Genomic DNA, 16,412 nt, shown 5'->3' with positions numbered 1-16,412 from the left:
CCTTGGTCCGAGCCAAACTTGAGGCGAGTGCTTGTGTATGGAATCCACATGAGACTAAATACGCGCTTATGTTGGAAAAAGTTCAAAAAGCCTTCCTAAGATATCTTTACAAGCGTATGTTTGGGTACTACCCTAACATGTACCCGACAAAATTTCTTCTTGGTATGCTTGGATATAATTCCTTAGATGTAAAAAGATTGAGAGACCAATTGGCAATAATGTGCAAAATATTGAGAGGTTTGGTTGATGCCCCAGATTTACACGAGGAGCTGTGTAGACTTTTTGCGCCTAACAAGTACCTTCGAAACAGAAAGCACTCGTTGTTTGCTGTTCCGATGTGTCGCACAGTGGCTCGTTCGAGGTCGCCCATTCCGCGGTCACTAACCGCGTTCAATACTCTCCTGGACGCTGATCCGCACTGTGACCTATTTGCTGATGGATGGAAGATGATTTTGTCGGAGTGCCTGAGGTACTGTGAAGTGAATGCGTGATTTGTGTGTGTCTTAAAATATAAGTGAATGAGATTGTATGTGAATTATTATTTTACTTTTTTTTTCATAAACTGACATGGAATTTATCTTTTTATTGCTTTTTATTACTTGTTTAATTTTGACTGAATCTTAATTCTACTATTATTATTTATTTTATTTTTTCTGTTTTTTCTTTGGTTTGTTTTTATGCTTATTATTATGATCAATTTATTAATCTAACTTGTTATTGTACGTTATTTTTTTATTTTTATTTTTTTTTTTGTGAATGTTAATTAATGTGACTTATTTGAAATGTTAATTAGTGTAAGTGGTAAATCCGTACTGATTAATAAATAAATAAATAAATAAATAAATAAATAAATAAAAATTATTAAAATCGGTACACCCAGTAAAAAGTTATTGCGGATTTTCAAGAAGTTCCCTCGATTCCTCTGGGATCCCATCATCAGATCCTGGTTTCCTTATCATGGTACTAAACTTGGGATATCTACTTTCCAACAAAAAAAGAATTATCAAAATCGGTACATCCAGTAGAAAGTTATGCGGTATAATACAACGTAGGTCGACGAAAATCGCGTCAAGTAAAAACGCATTATTAGATATAGCTCAAAAAGTAGTTGTTAGATCTCAAATAAATTTAAATGGGACCAATTGGCACACACCACCTTTCGATTAAAAGAAAATTTGTCGAAATCGCCCCACCCAGTCAAAAGTTCTGATGTAACATACATAAAAAAAAAAAAAAATACAGTCGAATTGAGAACCTCCTCCTTTTTTGGAAGTCGGTTAAAAAAAATTGGTTGTCGGTGTACGGACGATTGTTTTACGTGAGAACGAACATTATAAAGAAACATTAATGAAAAATTGCATACTTTTACGAATTGAACTGAATTATTATCACTATTATTTCGAACTGCTAGCTCTGACGTCACGCGAGAAGAGAGATAAATGTGTTACAAGCCGACGCTTGGGCTGATCTGCGCTCTATCGCTTGTTCCGCATTCTCGCTTGCACGCTCTGGCTTAGGCGGAACGTGACAGTTTCCATGGGTGCAGCCGGTGTTTATCGATTTATAAGACGTTATCACGTCAAAAATATCTGGTGCGAAAAACTTCAAAAATTCGCGCTAATTGTGCAGTACTTTCTTATATAAAGTATACTTTACATAATCCAGAGTTCTAGCTCGCGGTTTCATAAAAAATTCTTGATTTTCGACAAAGACACAATTTTTGAAAATGATTATGTATTTTTATATAGTTAGTAAAAATGTTAATCACATATAGTCGATAGTAGCAAGAACTTTTTTAATCATTACATTATTTTTATAGGAACATTAGTAGGAAACTTAAGAAGGTACTGTCATTGGAATCTCTAAAGATCAAAACCTTTTCAGCAATTCTGTATTCAAAACACACGTGTATTGAACTTAAAAAAATTTCGAACGTTAAAAATTTCTAGTTTTCATACTATTTATAATCAAGTCATATGACAGACCACCCGGTTAGTTCGGTTAACGATGTAGTGGTAAGGAACATTTAAGGGCTCCGTTCAGGATCTTTGGGTGTAAAACCCTCAGCGAGTTTTTTGGAAAATGCATATTATATTTTTCTATAAAAGTATGATCGCAATTTTAACAGCTTATAAATGCACTGTGATAAAAAAGAGTATTTTATATCAAGGAAGAATTTAAGCTCGGCATCCAAACTACATGAATACACACGTCTTGGAATTTGATTCGGAACATGTCGATAATGATGTCTCGTGATCTTTTTTCTTGCATCGAGTACGACATGAATGTAAGAGTAATGTGACTTTTAAAAACTTAGACTGAATCTGAACTTGTCACCGTCGTCGGTTCAATTCACTGATATATTGTATTTTACCATCTCGTCTTTCTGACAGACGTAGTTTGAAGTAAATTTTTTTTATGCATGCTTGGCTTAGGGAGTAAGCTGGTGAATGCGTGACGATAGCGTTACAAAAAGTGTGATTGAGTGAGGCCAACAAAAGTTGAGAGGGATATACCTATAAGTTAGTGAAGATAGAAAGAGAAAGTTACATTTCGTAAGTTTTACTACAGTCATGTACACACGTTTTTTTTTAATTTCATGTGTTTCGTATTTATTTAATTTTAAAGTGTAATGTTATTTTAATTTACCTATATGTGCATCATAGACGGTAAAATATCTCAATTTGTTTTTGATGTCTCAACTATTATGGCAACTATGCAAACTTATTAACTTATAAGAAAGCCTACGCGAACTAGTAAATTAAAAAGAAAGTCAATAGCTCTATCAAAATAGCTAATTTAATATGAGTCAAACCATTAACTATAACTAGTATACTTGTACCTATTAATAAGTCCCATATCGCATTTTCTTTGAAATCCCTCATTAACTTTTTAAATGAAGAAGACGTTTAAAAACCATTGTTTTCGTTTAAGAGTTAAAAAGGAAAGGATGAATATTGTTTTTATCTATACATCATAATAAATGTACCTACGTGTATAATTATTACTGTTGCCGTATTATTATAGTCTTCTTTGAACTCTGAGGTTCTGACTCATACTAACGTTACTTAATTTACTTTTAAAGTTCCTTTGATATTTTTTGCCTCTTAAAATAGTTATATTTTTCCAATAACAATGAAAGAGAAAACGAAACATTGTTTTTGAAATTTAAGATGATTTCGAAAAATGCATACGTATTATAAGAACGATGAGCTTTCAGCTGACTCAATGAAGTGTCGGCGAGAGGAACGTCGCCGCAGGGCGCGCCATGAGAGGCAGCGGGTGGACAATGTAGTGAAATTACTTCAATAAATTTAATACTTAATGAATGAATGCGAAATGATTGATTTAAATAAATCGTATACACTATACTTATACTATAACTTACAAATATTTTTTTTTAATAAATAATATCGGATTTATTACTTTCATAAAAATATTCTGGAAGCATTTTTTTGCTCGATGGCATATTAATTAAATATATAATATTTGACCGACTAATCACTTTATTATGGTTACTTAAGAATTATCAAAAGTTTCAGTTTTTGGTGAAGTAATGATACAAAAAAGAAAATATTAGCTCAATGTGTCCTAACCCTGAGAGTCTCAGCGCTAACACACGCATCCGCTCCCCGCGCGCCGCCTGTCTCTCGACCAAAGAAGTGCTGCGGCTTGTTGGTTGAGTCGGACAGAGTACGCCGCAGCGTTGACACCGCATCCTGGATTCCTATTCTCTAACTCACACTTAGAAGAAATATCTCTTGAAGCAAACCACAACAAGTACCAAGCCTTAGAATGGACGCAGAAGAGTTCCGCGTACGGGGTAAAGAAATGGTGGATTACATTTGTACCTATATGAATACGTTGCGGAAACGACGAGTAACTCCGTCTGTGGAACCGGGCTACCTTCGCAATGCGCTACCTTCAGAAGCTCCGATGTACCCGGAGCCATGGGACAATGTAATGAGCGATATAGAAAGTAAGATCATGCCAGGCGTTACTCATTGGCAACATCCACATTTTCACGCTTATTTTCCAGCTGGAAATGGATATCCATCTATTCTTGGTGATATGCTGTCATCAGGTATTGGCTGTATCGGATTCTCATGGGTAATTATGCCTTCTAAATATTTACTTATCCCTTGTATTTAAAAATTCAGGGCCTTACATCTTCCAATATCTAAACATTAGAAAAATAGGTTAATGAGAATATTATATATTATCTCAGAATTTTTGATGTTTAAATAAATTCTTAGAACTACTGAAATTAATTTATCTATATCAACGACTTGAAAATCGGTTAAATTTGAAACATTTTAAGTGCATTAAATTTTCCGTAACAATCCTTAGAATAGAAAGTGAAGCTAAAGGTCAAGATCAGGCAAGACAAAAATGACAAAATAACTTTTAAAATGCGATCAATTTTTTAGTACAGTTTTAGTTGTCACAACAAAGTAGATTGCTCTTTCTTAAAAGAGTGATTTTAATTTAGTCTTCCCAAAATATTTGTAAATCAAGCTTACAATTATAAATCCTTCTTATAGAAAAACTTAAAAACTTTTCAGTTCTCTCAGAAAATACTTATAACACAAATTGTTTTAAGGAAGTTTACATCGAATAATTTAGAATATTTGAATGAAAAAATAAGTAAAGCATTATTACCTTTTTAACCGACTTCCAAAAAAGGAGAAGGTTCTCAATTCGACTGTATTGTTTTAATGTATGTGACATCAGAACTTTTGACTGGGTGGACCGATTTTTTAATCGATAGGTGGTGTGTGTCATTTGGTCCCATTTAAATTTATTTGAGATCTAACAACTACTTTTCGTTTTTACTTGACGCTTTTTTCGTCGACCTACGTTGTATTATAACTTAACATACCACATAACTTTTTACTGGATAATTTTAATTTAATCGAAAGCTGATGTTTATCATGTGGTCACATATAAATTATATCGAGATCTGATAACTACTTTTTGAGTAATCTTTGATAACGCGTAGTTACTTGACTATTTTTTCGCCGATCTACGTTGTATTACTTGTCGATGTAATTGAAGTCGGTTTTTTTTTCGTTTGTGACCAAATACAATTATTGAGATATATATTTTCACCGACTATCAAAACTTAAAATTATATAAATGTCCGGCATTAAAATGTTTTTTTTTTGTATGATAAAATATTTTAAATAATAAACACCGTTTTGGGATGTCGCAGAGAAATCCCATATGGAACCCAAAGGTAATAGAGCTTTTATTACTTATAAATACAATAATAATTGTATAATTATCAAGTCGGTATTAAGGTGGCTAGAAGTTTTTTTCTGAGCTAACGCAATTTTCCAGATAAAATAGACCGTACCGTTGCTTATTAATAAATAGTAATAGTGACACTGCCCACTAACAAATTATTCGTAATCAAAAATGACTCTTTCAAATAGGTTTAAAAAAACTTTTGAATTATTTATTTAATAAAAGTTAAAATGAAGAAGGCGAGAAACTCCGCAGTTACTGTTTTAATAAAACTGTTTTTCATTATAAATTTAGTCATACCAATTATAAAAACGCGATAACGCTTATAATAAAAACGAACTAACTAAAGGTATAAAACATTCCTTTAGTTTCGAAGTCGAATTTGCTGGTGAGACATGTAGAGTAGCATAGTAATCATAGTGTCCTAGTTAGTACCAGTTTCTCAATTCTTTATTCCAGAAGATTATTTCAAGTTGTTGATTTTCAATATTTAAATTAATTTTATTAATATAGTCAGAAAAAATTGACATAAAGGAATAAGATCCAATGACTGGCCATTGGCCAATATCATTGACTAGTAAAAACGAGTACTGTAAATTCCTTGCTATTACTTTTTATTTTCCTTGCTTCCTATTGGAATGTACGTACGTTTAGACGGATATGTTCCCTAATATAAGTAACGATCGCTATCAGGTATTTTTGATAACAACCGGGACCGACGGCTTAACGTGTTGTCCGGGGTACGGTGGTAAGACCACAAGGACAGACATCCAAATCGGAAAAAAGGATTTACACAAATACAAATATATGGATATTGCGTGGATGGCCACGTAAGCCTTATTAATTTACGAACTATAATACTTATGAATATTATAGTTATTTCTCAGATAAAGACGTAATTTAACTTTTGACACCTCTTTCAACAAACAAACCGTTCTTTTAAATGTAGTACTTATTATAAGTAAACGCATAAAAACGAAAATAAAATGTACATAGAATATAATTTTTAACAATATACGATATAATAAAATTTATATAACAAACCAGTCATGACCGCGACTTTGTCCGCGTGAAATTTAAGAAAAAGTTATTGTTCACTTCGCAGAGTTATACTGTTAAAATAAATTAATTTCTAAAATAAAAAGTAGCCAAAGCTACTCCTTATTACATCAGCTATGTGCCAGTGGAAGTCTCTTCAAAATCGGTCCAGCCGTGTCAGAGATTAACCAGAAAAAACAGACAGACAGACAAAAATGGTAAAATATGTTAATTTGGTTTATTTACCGCCAGCCCCGGATCAATGATTTTTCTTTTCGAACCGGGGCAAAAACTTAATAGAGGCGGCCCCTCCCTTCAGCGTTTGAGAGAAACTGACAAAATTAACAAATGAGTAGCATTTTTTGACCATTTGAAAAAATAATAATTCTTTAATTAATTTAAACTTTCATTATCTATTAACTAATAACTTTCATTTCGGACATAAAACAGAAACACTGAAAAAATATATAACCAGGAAAGACAACAACTTTACACGGCGTGCTTTCTTTTCTGCGAAGGAATATATTAGCTCCTCAAAGTCCCCACATAGGCAGTTTTGTTTTCAATGACTAGGATCGCGTGGCCAGATAGACGCTCCTGACTTATTGTTGAAAGTATATAAGTTTTAATTATTTTCAGTTTTCTGGAGCTTCGATCACAGCTTGCAGATGTTGTTGATAATGTGCAATAAATTCCTAAAGTTTTACTATCATTTGGAAACGCTTCTTGCAAGTCATGCTTTTACAAATGTTGTAACAGGTCGACGGCACTTGATTTTTCTTGATCTTTGATAATTTACTAGATCTCATATGATACGTTCCTAAAACACTTAATTAGTAGGTGTTCAAAAACAACCTGGGCGTATGGAAATACAGAAGTTTGTTTTTCAAATATATTATTTTACGAATCGATTACTTAATAAAATATATGAAATTGTAGGAAAAATGGCTTCACTTGTTCGATATTTCAATTTCTTGTCACAAGGATTTGGTGCCCCGATGAAACTGCCGCTCGGGGCAGGTGCCCGGTTTGCCACTCCTTAGATCTGGGGCTGTATACCGTATATACATCCATATGCATTAGTAAAAGCGGTTATTTTAATATTAAAACAGACACTCCAATTTTATTTATTTGTATAGGTATACTGGATCACCAAGATCAATAAAATTAGATTTATCTTGCTATAAACTGGCAAATTAATGAATGAAAAATAATAAAAGTAGTAAATATAAATTTAAAACTAATATTGAAACAGTTACAATACAATACAATACAAATACTCTTTATTGTACACTATCAGAGAAAAATTTTACACCGTTAAAGAAAATATAGACATGTACAAAAGGCGGTCTTATCGCTAAAAGAGCGATCTCTTCCAGACAACCTCTAGCATGAAAAGGACATGACTAAAGAGTTAGACGGCATGGAGGCAGTTAAAATATACTTTCAAGTTTGTTAAGTAAGTAAACTTCGTAGAGCGTTATACGAGCTTCACACAGAGGGGAGCAGTTCTACTTTTTGAAGTAAAACTTCTTTACGCACGCTTTACTTGGGGAGTACCTAAGCTGGTGAATTCCTGAAGAGAACTTTACGAAAAGTGTGATCGGGTGAGGCGAACGGAGCAAGAGAGAGAGAAACCGAGCACACTTTTTCTTTCTCTCTTCCTCTCATAGCCAGTTACGTTTCGTATATCTAAGATATTGTGCAGAAGTTTTACTTCAGTTGTGTGGTCTAAAGCACAGTTGTTTTTTTTTAATCAAATTAAAAGAAATAAAAAAATAAGTATTTAGTGACTTTTTGGATTTTTGAAATAAAGAGAAGTTTTCAGGAAGTATATGAAACTGATAGCATTTTGTTAAATATTAATTCTGAAATTGTTCTCGACCATAATTTATCTTAATGGAATATTAATTTAACATTATCATATAAATGTAATAAAAATAAAAGATTATATTACAGAAAATTAAATCGCTATTTACGTTAAATAATTTTGCTTAAATTGTTCACACAAAACGACTATCATTGCATTGGATAACTTTAATTATACATCTGTGAGAAAAAAGAAGAATAAAATAAAATAATTCTGCATGCTGACATGAAATAATGTATGCATACTGAAATTACTTGAGTTTTAGATAATTTAGTTTGAAACTAAACGTAGAAAAAGACTAATGTCAAATAAAAAACCAATGCTTCGTCACGTTTTCAATGTTGTGCTTTACGTATGCTTAAATAAAATCCGGAAACTTAAATTCGGATGGAGTACGGATTAGTTATGAAATACGCTTGCCATATTTTGCATTAAATAAGACATTTAGGTGAGCTTGTAAAAAAGTTCGAGGTAGTTCACTATATGAATCTTACCATAGTTTTTATCTAGAACATACATACATTTTGTAATGAAACAGCTACTACACTACTACAACGTAGTAAACCGCAAAAAATCTGAAATAATCGTTTCATTATAATGAGTGAAATTCGCGTAAACATTAGAAAATAATATGTAGATATTCTGTATTCATACGAGTTCAACTGCAGTATCAAACTATTGAATTACAACTTTTTACGCACGCTTGACTTGGGGAGACTGCATTTTCTGAGAAAATTTACCATAGTTATGTATATTTTTTTGAAGCCATCAATCAGAAAGTAGATATTTTAATGAACCGACCGACTGAATCCAACCGACTTTTTTGAAAAAGCTTATATTTTGAGATAAGAATTTTTAATTGAAAATTAGGGAGCTTTTTCGATATTGGGGTCAATAAGGTGGAAAAATAAATCTTTTAAATAAAAATATTTACAGTGTGCGTAGGACATAAAAAGGTAAGTTTTCATTAAATTTTATTACACTACACACGTTACACAAAGTGAAGCAGATAGGTGGACTAATTTCCAATATAACTTTCTCTTCCTATGACCTAGCTCATTACGTTCCATTTTCAAGTATTCCTCAACCTTATTTTTAAAACTAATATGTACTAGTTAAACCCTGCCAAGCTTCGTTGTTGCTTAGTATCATATTATCATCATCATCTTCTTGCCCTTATCCCACTTATGTAGGGTCGGCACAACATGTTTTCCTCTTCCATTCCTCTCTATTATTCGTCACTTCAGCGCTTACTCCTTTCTTTCTTATATTCTCAGACACACAATCCATTCATCGCTTTTTCGGTCTGCCGATCGCTCTTCGTCCTTCGACATTCATCCCTAACATTCTTTTACCAACATAGCGTTTATCCCTCCTCATTACATGCCCATACCACGCTAACCTATTGCTCCTCATTTTCTCTGTCACGGGTGCTACTTTCAAACTTCCCCTTATATACTCATTTCTAATCCGATCTATCCTCGTTACTCCACACATACATCTTAGCATTCTCATCTCGGCTGTGTGCACTCTTCTTTCATCCGTCTTCTTTCGTCCGTTTTACACGTCACGGTCTATGTTGCCGTCATTTTGTATTAATGAACCAAGGTACCGGAAGTCGGAGCAGACTGGTAGGGATACACCATCCAAGGCAATATGGGAAAAACCGGACAAACCGCTGAAATTGCAGAATAACTACTCATTCTCAATCCCGCGCCCTCCAGTCTTTCCTGCCATTTTCCCAGTCTGCTCTGTACCTCAAGAGCATTATCTCCGACAAGAACAACGTCGTCAGCAAACAGCATACATCAGAGTGCTTCCTCCTGTATGTCTGATGTTAGAACATCCATTACTAGGAGGAATAAATACGGGTTTAAAGCCGACCCCTGGTGCAAACCTACAGCCACATTGAACTTGCCAGTTACTCCGGCTTCGGACCGGACGTGGGTGCTAGCTCTATCATACATCGCCTGAACAAGTCGTACATACTTATCTGGTACTCCTTTCCCTTTCATAGACCACCACAGAACCTTACGAGGGACCCTATCGAATGCCTTTTCCAGATCTACGAACACCATATGAAGGTCTTTTTGTGCGAGTCGATATTTTCGCAGAGTTGGTGGAGTGCAAATATGGCGTCCGTAGTTCCCCGGCCCGGCATAAATTCAAATTGGTTCTGTGTGACCTCACATTATTCTCTCATTCGTCGCGCTATCACTTTCTCCCATATCTTCATGCTATGTGACATGAGCTTTATTCCCCGATAGCTGCTGCAGTCCTGTATGTCACCTTTATTTTTTAAAAATGGACACCAGTGAACTGTACCACCATTCCTTGGGTATAACTTCTTCTTACAGCAACTTATTGAAAAATAAAGTCAGCCACTTCCATCCATCCGCATTCAAAAACTTAGTATCATATTAATTATTCACAATTTGCTAAGTATAATTGTGTTGCTAGGAAATATTTGGCTTTCAAAAAAGCTAATCAGTTCCCGGGGGAGGTTCAGAATAAAAATATATACAAACACTCTTGAAAAAAAGTGTAAGGACCTACTGACCTATACTCCATTGAAAAGATAGTTTTTAGTTTTGTAACCACTATTATATACTGCTAATTTATGTGTAGGTACTGTGTTTATATAATATACATAAAATAGCGATCTCTGTCCGTCCACATTTTTTACAGGATAAGTAATCACCAACATATCATATACTAAACCCTTCTCATATATGTATAAGTATTATTCCGATTGGTTCAGTAGTTTTCACAGTATAACTAAACAAAAAAACCGGCTCTCCATTTATTAGTATAGATTATTAATGAAATCCTGAGCCAATAAGTCATGCACTGCACGTATTTCTAATGCGCAATAAACTACATCGAAGTGTATTGTAAAATGTTTAATTTTACTTTGTTAACTCTTAAATGATGTTCTCCATGCTTATTAATTTTATGTAGCACATTTCAATTCAAAAGATAAAAAACCTAGATTAGTAAAAAAATACATAATTGATAAGACTTTATCTAAAATAAAACTTGTTTTAACTGCAGTTATTAATTTTTATTACTTTTATATTTACACATTAGTTTCCAAATTATTTATATGCCTCCGAATCTACATTATATTTTTTCAAAATATTTAATTAGGCTTATTAATATTAGATGCTATTAAATTAAACAGCAATTGGAATAGATTTTAAAACAACAGTTTTCCGGTGCACGAAATGCTGTATAAATTAATAGTGAATCTGAATTTCATTAGTCCTCTAAAAATGGCATTACTGGGCGAAGACCGTCTCTTAGTAAAAAGTAGGGTTGAAGTTTAATCTGCCACATTACTCTCTTCGGCTGGAATCGCGATTCTAAGCAACTTTTAATAATAAGTATAATATGTAAAGTTAATAATTATACAATAGTATCTTCTCGTAAACCGCAGTTGTTTTAGTCCAAGCACAGGTTATAAAACTGAGCCAGATTTTAGTTGTTAGAAACTACTCATACAATACCTACATAAAAAAATAATAAAATCTGCACATTTTTTGCTTCTTGTGAAACTAATATTTTTATCGCTAAAAGGTCTTTAATTATTTTGATCCTCATTACTTAAAGTGTACCTAAGCCTTATTTCGGTTTTAATATAGGTTTTATAGAAGTGTTGAATAATATTTAAAATTTAATAAAGTACTTGAATAACGTTATAAAAGATTCGCGCTTCGCTTTACTTTAATACCTATCCATCCTATTCTATCTATATATTGTTATTTCTATTCTTATCTTATACTTACTGCTGTTAAATTTCATTATAAGGTAGGTAATTACTTAGAGTTGACTAACTAACTATTTTCAAAGTTTTTTAAAACATAATAATATTGTTGTCATAATTATACAAAAGCTTTAACCATTGTTATACCTTGCCTTTGGATACTTTACTGTCTATGAAATTATCTTTATTTAGACTACTTAAAAAAATACAAAAAAAAAAAAAAAACTAAATGTATTTCCTATTTAGGCTTATAAAAATCAGTACCTGGGTAATCGAGTTTAGCTCGGTATTTTTAATAAATCGTGTTTTTTGGAAATCATATTTAATATGACATAATAATGAAAAATATAACGAGTGGAATTAGATAAAAAAGGAAAAAATGATCAATCTGGAGACATGGGGATTTCAACCGTGGTCTTTTCGGTCGATCCCGACCGGCCAATTTTACACCTGAGCTATTACAACTTTCTTGACAATCATGAAATTTTCCTTCATATTCTAACGATATTGTAGCCATTTTATCATTGCCTAAAAACAGGGATAAAACGAAATTTTCTAAAAATAAATCCTAACTATACCGATTTATCTCCCCCGAAATCCCCTGCATACTAAATTTCATGAAAATCGTTGGAGCCGTTTCCGAGATATATATACCTACAAGAATTGCACAAGAATTTACAATTTATTAGTCTTGGTATAAATCATGTCCGCGTGGAATTATGCCAAGAATGCTGGCAGAATTTCCCCGTTGAATCGCTATGCCGATTTTCTGTGCAAAAAATGCACTAGACCTCTTGACACTAGTGGAGGCAATAAGACGAGAAGTTATCTCATTTAAAAAAAAATTTAGCACTGCTACTCCAAGGTCCAAGTGTTTCGACTGCAAATGGCACAAAGATATGATTTGGAATTAGTGACAAATATTTGTGCCGTTTAGTAATTTCAGCCTTTTCCGCTGCGACTCCCGCTTTTAAGATCGTTTCCCTGACGTGAGACAGAGCAAGTGTGTCAACGCAGGTTGCGTCCCTCAAAAGAGCCTGTCCCTTTTCCCAGGGAACCAATGTCAATCCATCAGGTCACTTGCCATCATCGCCACTAATTCTAGTTAGCTCGATAAGAGCAGAAACGTCGATGGTGGCAAGAACTCTTTTTATGGTATCATTAAGGGAACCGTGGCAGGAAAACCTACCTTAACTCCTGTTGTAGGAAAGGCCGTGTAATCCGAAAGAATTAACCTCTTTTCTGCACGGACATCTGTGTTCAAAGCAAAGTAAAAATATTTTATGTAATATATTTATTTAATAATATATTATTATATATTTAAAAAATAATGTTATTTATTTTTAAAATCATCCATATTTAAAGAATCTATTACTTTATTATACCTACTTACCTACTACCTACACTCGGGTGGGGTGAAAAGTAGCCAAAAACAAACGGCGAAACAAGATTTTTAACAATTCATGTGAATATGCTTCTTGGGGGATTGGGGATTGGGTCGGCAACGCGCTTGCGATGCTTCTGGTGTTGCAGGTGTCTATAAGCTACGGTAATCGCTTACCATCAGGTGAGCCGTACGCTTGTTTGCTGACCTAGTGACATAAAAAAAATAATAATAATAATACTACATGAAAAATTCTAGTAGTGTATCTTTATATATTACAAAATGTTGTGCTTATTTTTTGTTTATTATATTTATTTCTTGTTTTAGGCTGCTAGTCCAGCCTGCACAGAATTGGAAATAATTATGTTAGATTGGTTGGGTAAGTATTGTTTAAGAGTCACGTTCGTATAAAGTAAACAAATAATATGTTCACCTAAATTTTATTGCATTTCTTAAACTGAGACAAGCTGTTAAATACATAATACAGACGACCGATACATCACATGGAAGACATTTACAGTATTTAAATTTCTATTTTAGGTAAAGCTATTGGACTCCCTCCAGCTTTTTTACCTTTCTCTGAAGGAAGTAAGGGTGGCGGTGTCATTGAGGTACGTCGTCGTAGTTTAGTCTTTAGTATAATATCATTCCATTGTGGATTCCATTTTAGATGCGTGAGTTTAACAATAGAAGCAAAGATGTAATCTTATATAAAAGTACATAAAATACAATTAGACTCATATTAAATTACGCACAGATATCGACAGACTTTATTATGTTTAAATTAAAATAAAATAAAAACGTTCCTTTTATAATCTAATATCACAAAAGTTTAATAAACGGTTTTTATAATGACTTTATGGCTTCTTAGTTGAAGTCTTAAACTTGACACAATTAGGTAAGCTTAAAATCAATTTATTTTTCATCGTCATACCTTTACCACAGGGGTCAGCAAGCGAGTGCGTCCTCGTGTCAATGCTCGCCGCGAGGGCGGCCGGTATAAAACGGTTGAAGCATCAATTTCCCACCGTCGATGAGGGTCTCTTGCTGTCCAAGTTAATCGCATATTGTTCAAAAGAGGCTCATTCTTGCGTAGAAAAGGCCGCTATGATGAGCTTCGTTAAGCTACGCATTTTACAACCTGATGAGCATGGGTGCTTGAGAGGTGAAACTTTAAAGATAGTAAGTATAATACTTGATAACCTCTATTTATACTGATGTCGTTTTATTATAGTCTTACTCAGGGCCGGATTTAAACTTAATGACGTTCCTGGGCATCGGAAAAAAATCCGCCCCAATACTGGAATTTTAGTAAACTTATAGTTTTTTTTTTCAAAATTAAAATAACTAACTTATTGCAGAAATTTTAGTATATATTGTATATTCCAAAAACATAAATAAATATTTTTTTAAAGTTTATGTTTTATTTATTTAATTATTTATTTATTTACTTATAAGGGATGGTACAAAGCACAGAAAAAATTATAAAACAAACAATAATGAAATATAATCAAAAAGGCCAATTACGACCATCCATCCGTTTAAAATTTAAATTAACAAACGTGAAAAAATTAAAATAATTAAAAATAATTCCGAAATATTTTCAAAAAAAAAACTAATTAAATTTCTTTAATTCCAGAAAATATAAAAATTGATTATTATTTTAATAAATTGATTAAATAAATCATTTTGATTATTAATTTTTACTAAAAGTGCAAAAATTATAATTCAAAAATATTGTATGAATTGAATTTCTTGAATTATCAATTAAACAGAAAATTATTAATTAATATAATTAATTAATTAAATTGATCTGAATCTTGATAAGACTAAAAATAATGTCAATTATGTCAATTTAAAAAATTTGCCGCCGTAAAAAATTTGCCGCCCTAGGCACCTGGGCCCCGTGTAAATTCACTGCTGGTCTTACTAATGAAATGTCCATGCTTATATATAATATTGAAGTAGGTATTTCTAGCTAGCACTAGAATATTTACGAGTAGATATCTAATTTTGTTATATCACATACTCCGGTTATCACTACAGTACATGGTTGACCGAGCTTAGCTCGGTATTTTTTTTTTTTTTAGTAAATCGTGTTTTTTAAAAATCATATTTAAATACGGATTAGGTATTGATAAAATATGAATAATATTGTACTTACCGACATAATAATAAAAAATATGAACTGGTTATTTAAATAAAAAATCACGACTGCAATTATAAAAAAAGGGGAAAAATAATCGATGTGGAGACCGGACCGGAATTTTTTCTTTTCGGGACCAGCTGATTTCCCACCTTAGCTATTATAACTTTGGAAACAATGGCGAAATTTACCTTCATATTCCAACAGTATTGTAGCAGATTTTCACTGCCTAAAAACACCGATAAAACGAAATTTTCTAAAAATGAATCCTAGCTTGATCGATTTATCGGCCCCGAAACCCCTGTACACTAAATTTTAAGAAAATCGTTGCAGCAGTTTCCTATATATATATATATATATATATATATATACATATATATGTGTGTGTTTATATACAAGAATTGCTCGTTTAAAGGTATTAGACAGTATAAAACAAAGTCGCTTCCCGCTGTCTCTGTGACAGACATATAGAACTTTAAAACTACGCAACGGATTTTGATGCGGTTTTCTTTAGTAAATAGAGTGATTGTTTCTAATGTGATGTCGTAAATAAACAAATTTTTTTTGCGCTTACATTGCAAACGTTTTTTTCTGGCTTAGCCCTACGAGATAGTTTAAAATAATTTACTACAGTATTGTACACTTTAAAAGGGTCTATAAAAAATTCCGCAGTGGTGTATGTCTATCTCTTAGGGTTAATAATCCATAATAACCACTTTTTATCCTTTACTTTTTGCGAGAAATAATAGCTTATTTGCGAAGCTGTTTTAAAAAGTATCTTAAATACATTATACATTTAATATAGATCAATATAGCCCTTTACAGCGTGTAATTTAAATTAATATTTTCGAAGATATTATAGATTTAAAATGCTGGGACATAGCGGTTGCATATAAAGACATTTTGTAGTGTATCAGCATTGCACAAAGCCAGTGCGAGTCGCTAGTCTTGTATATAA

General features: G+C 32.7%; 1 protein-coding gene across 1 annotated transcript in view; it reads left to right on the top strand.

Moving 5' to 3' along the window:
- Positions 1-3,795: 3,795 nt before the first annotated feature.
- Positions 3,796-16,412, top strand: part of LOC123653583 (tyrosine decarboxylase) — a 29,266-nt gene continuing 16,649 nt past the window's right edge. Inside the window, exons 1-4 of the mRNA XM_045589575.1 lie at positions 3,796-4,110; positions 13,636-13,687; positions 13,849-13,919; positions 14,254-14,490. Coding sequence (XP_045445531.1) covers positions 3,796-4,110; positions 13,636-13,687; positions 13,849-13,919; positions 14,254-14,490 — 675 coding nt within the window. The remainder of the gene's footprint in view (positions 4,111-13,635; positions 13,688-13,848; positions 13,920-14,253; positions 14,491-16,412) is intronic.

This window comes from Melitaea cinxia, chromosome 5 (genome assembly GCF_905220565.1).
Source record: "Melitaea cinxia chromosome 5, ilMelCinx1.1, whole genome shotgun sequence".
Taxonomy (NCBI): Eukaryota; Metazoa; Arthropoda; class Insecta; order Lepidoptera; family Nymphalidae; genus Melitaea; species Melitaea cinxia.
Note: the sequence above shows the minus strand (reverse complement) of the source record. Positions and strands in the feature narration are given on the sequence as shown.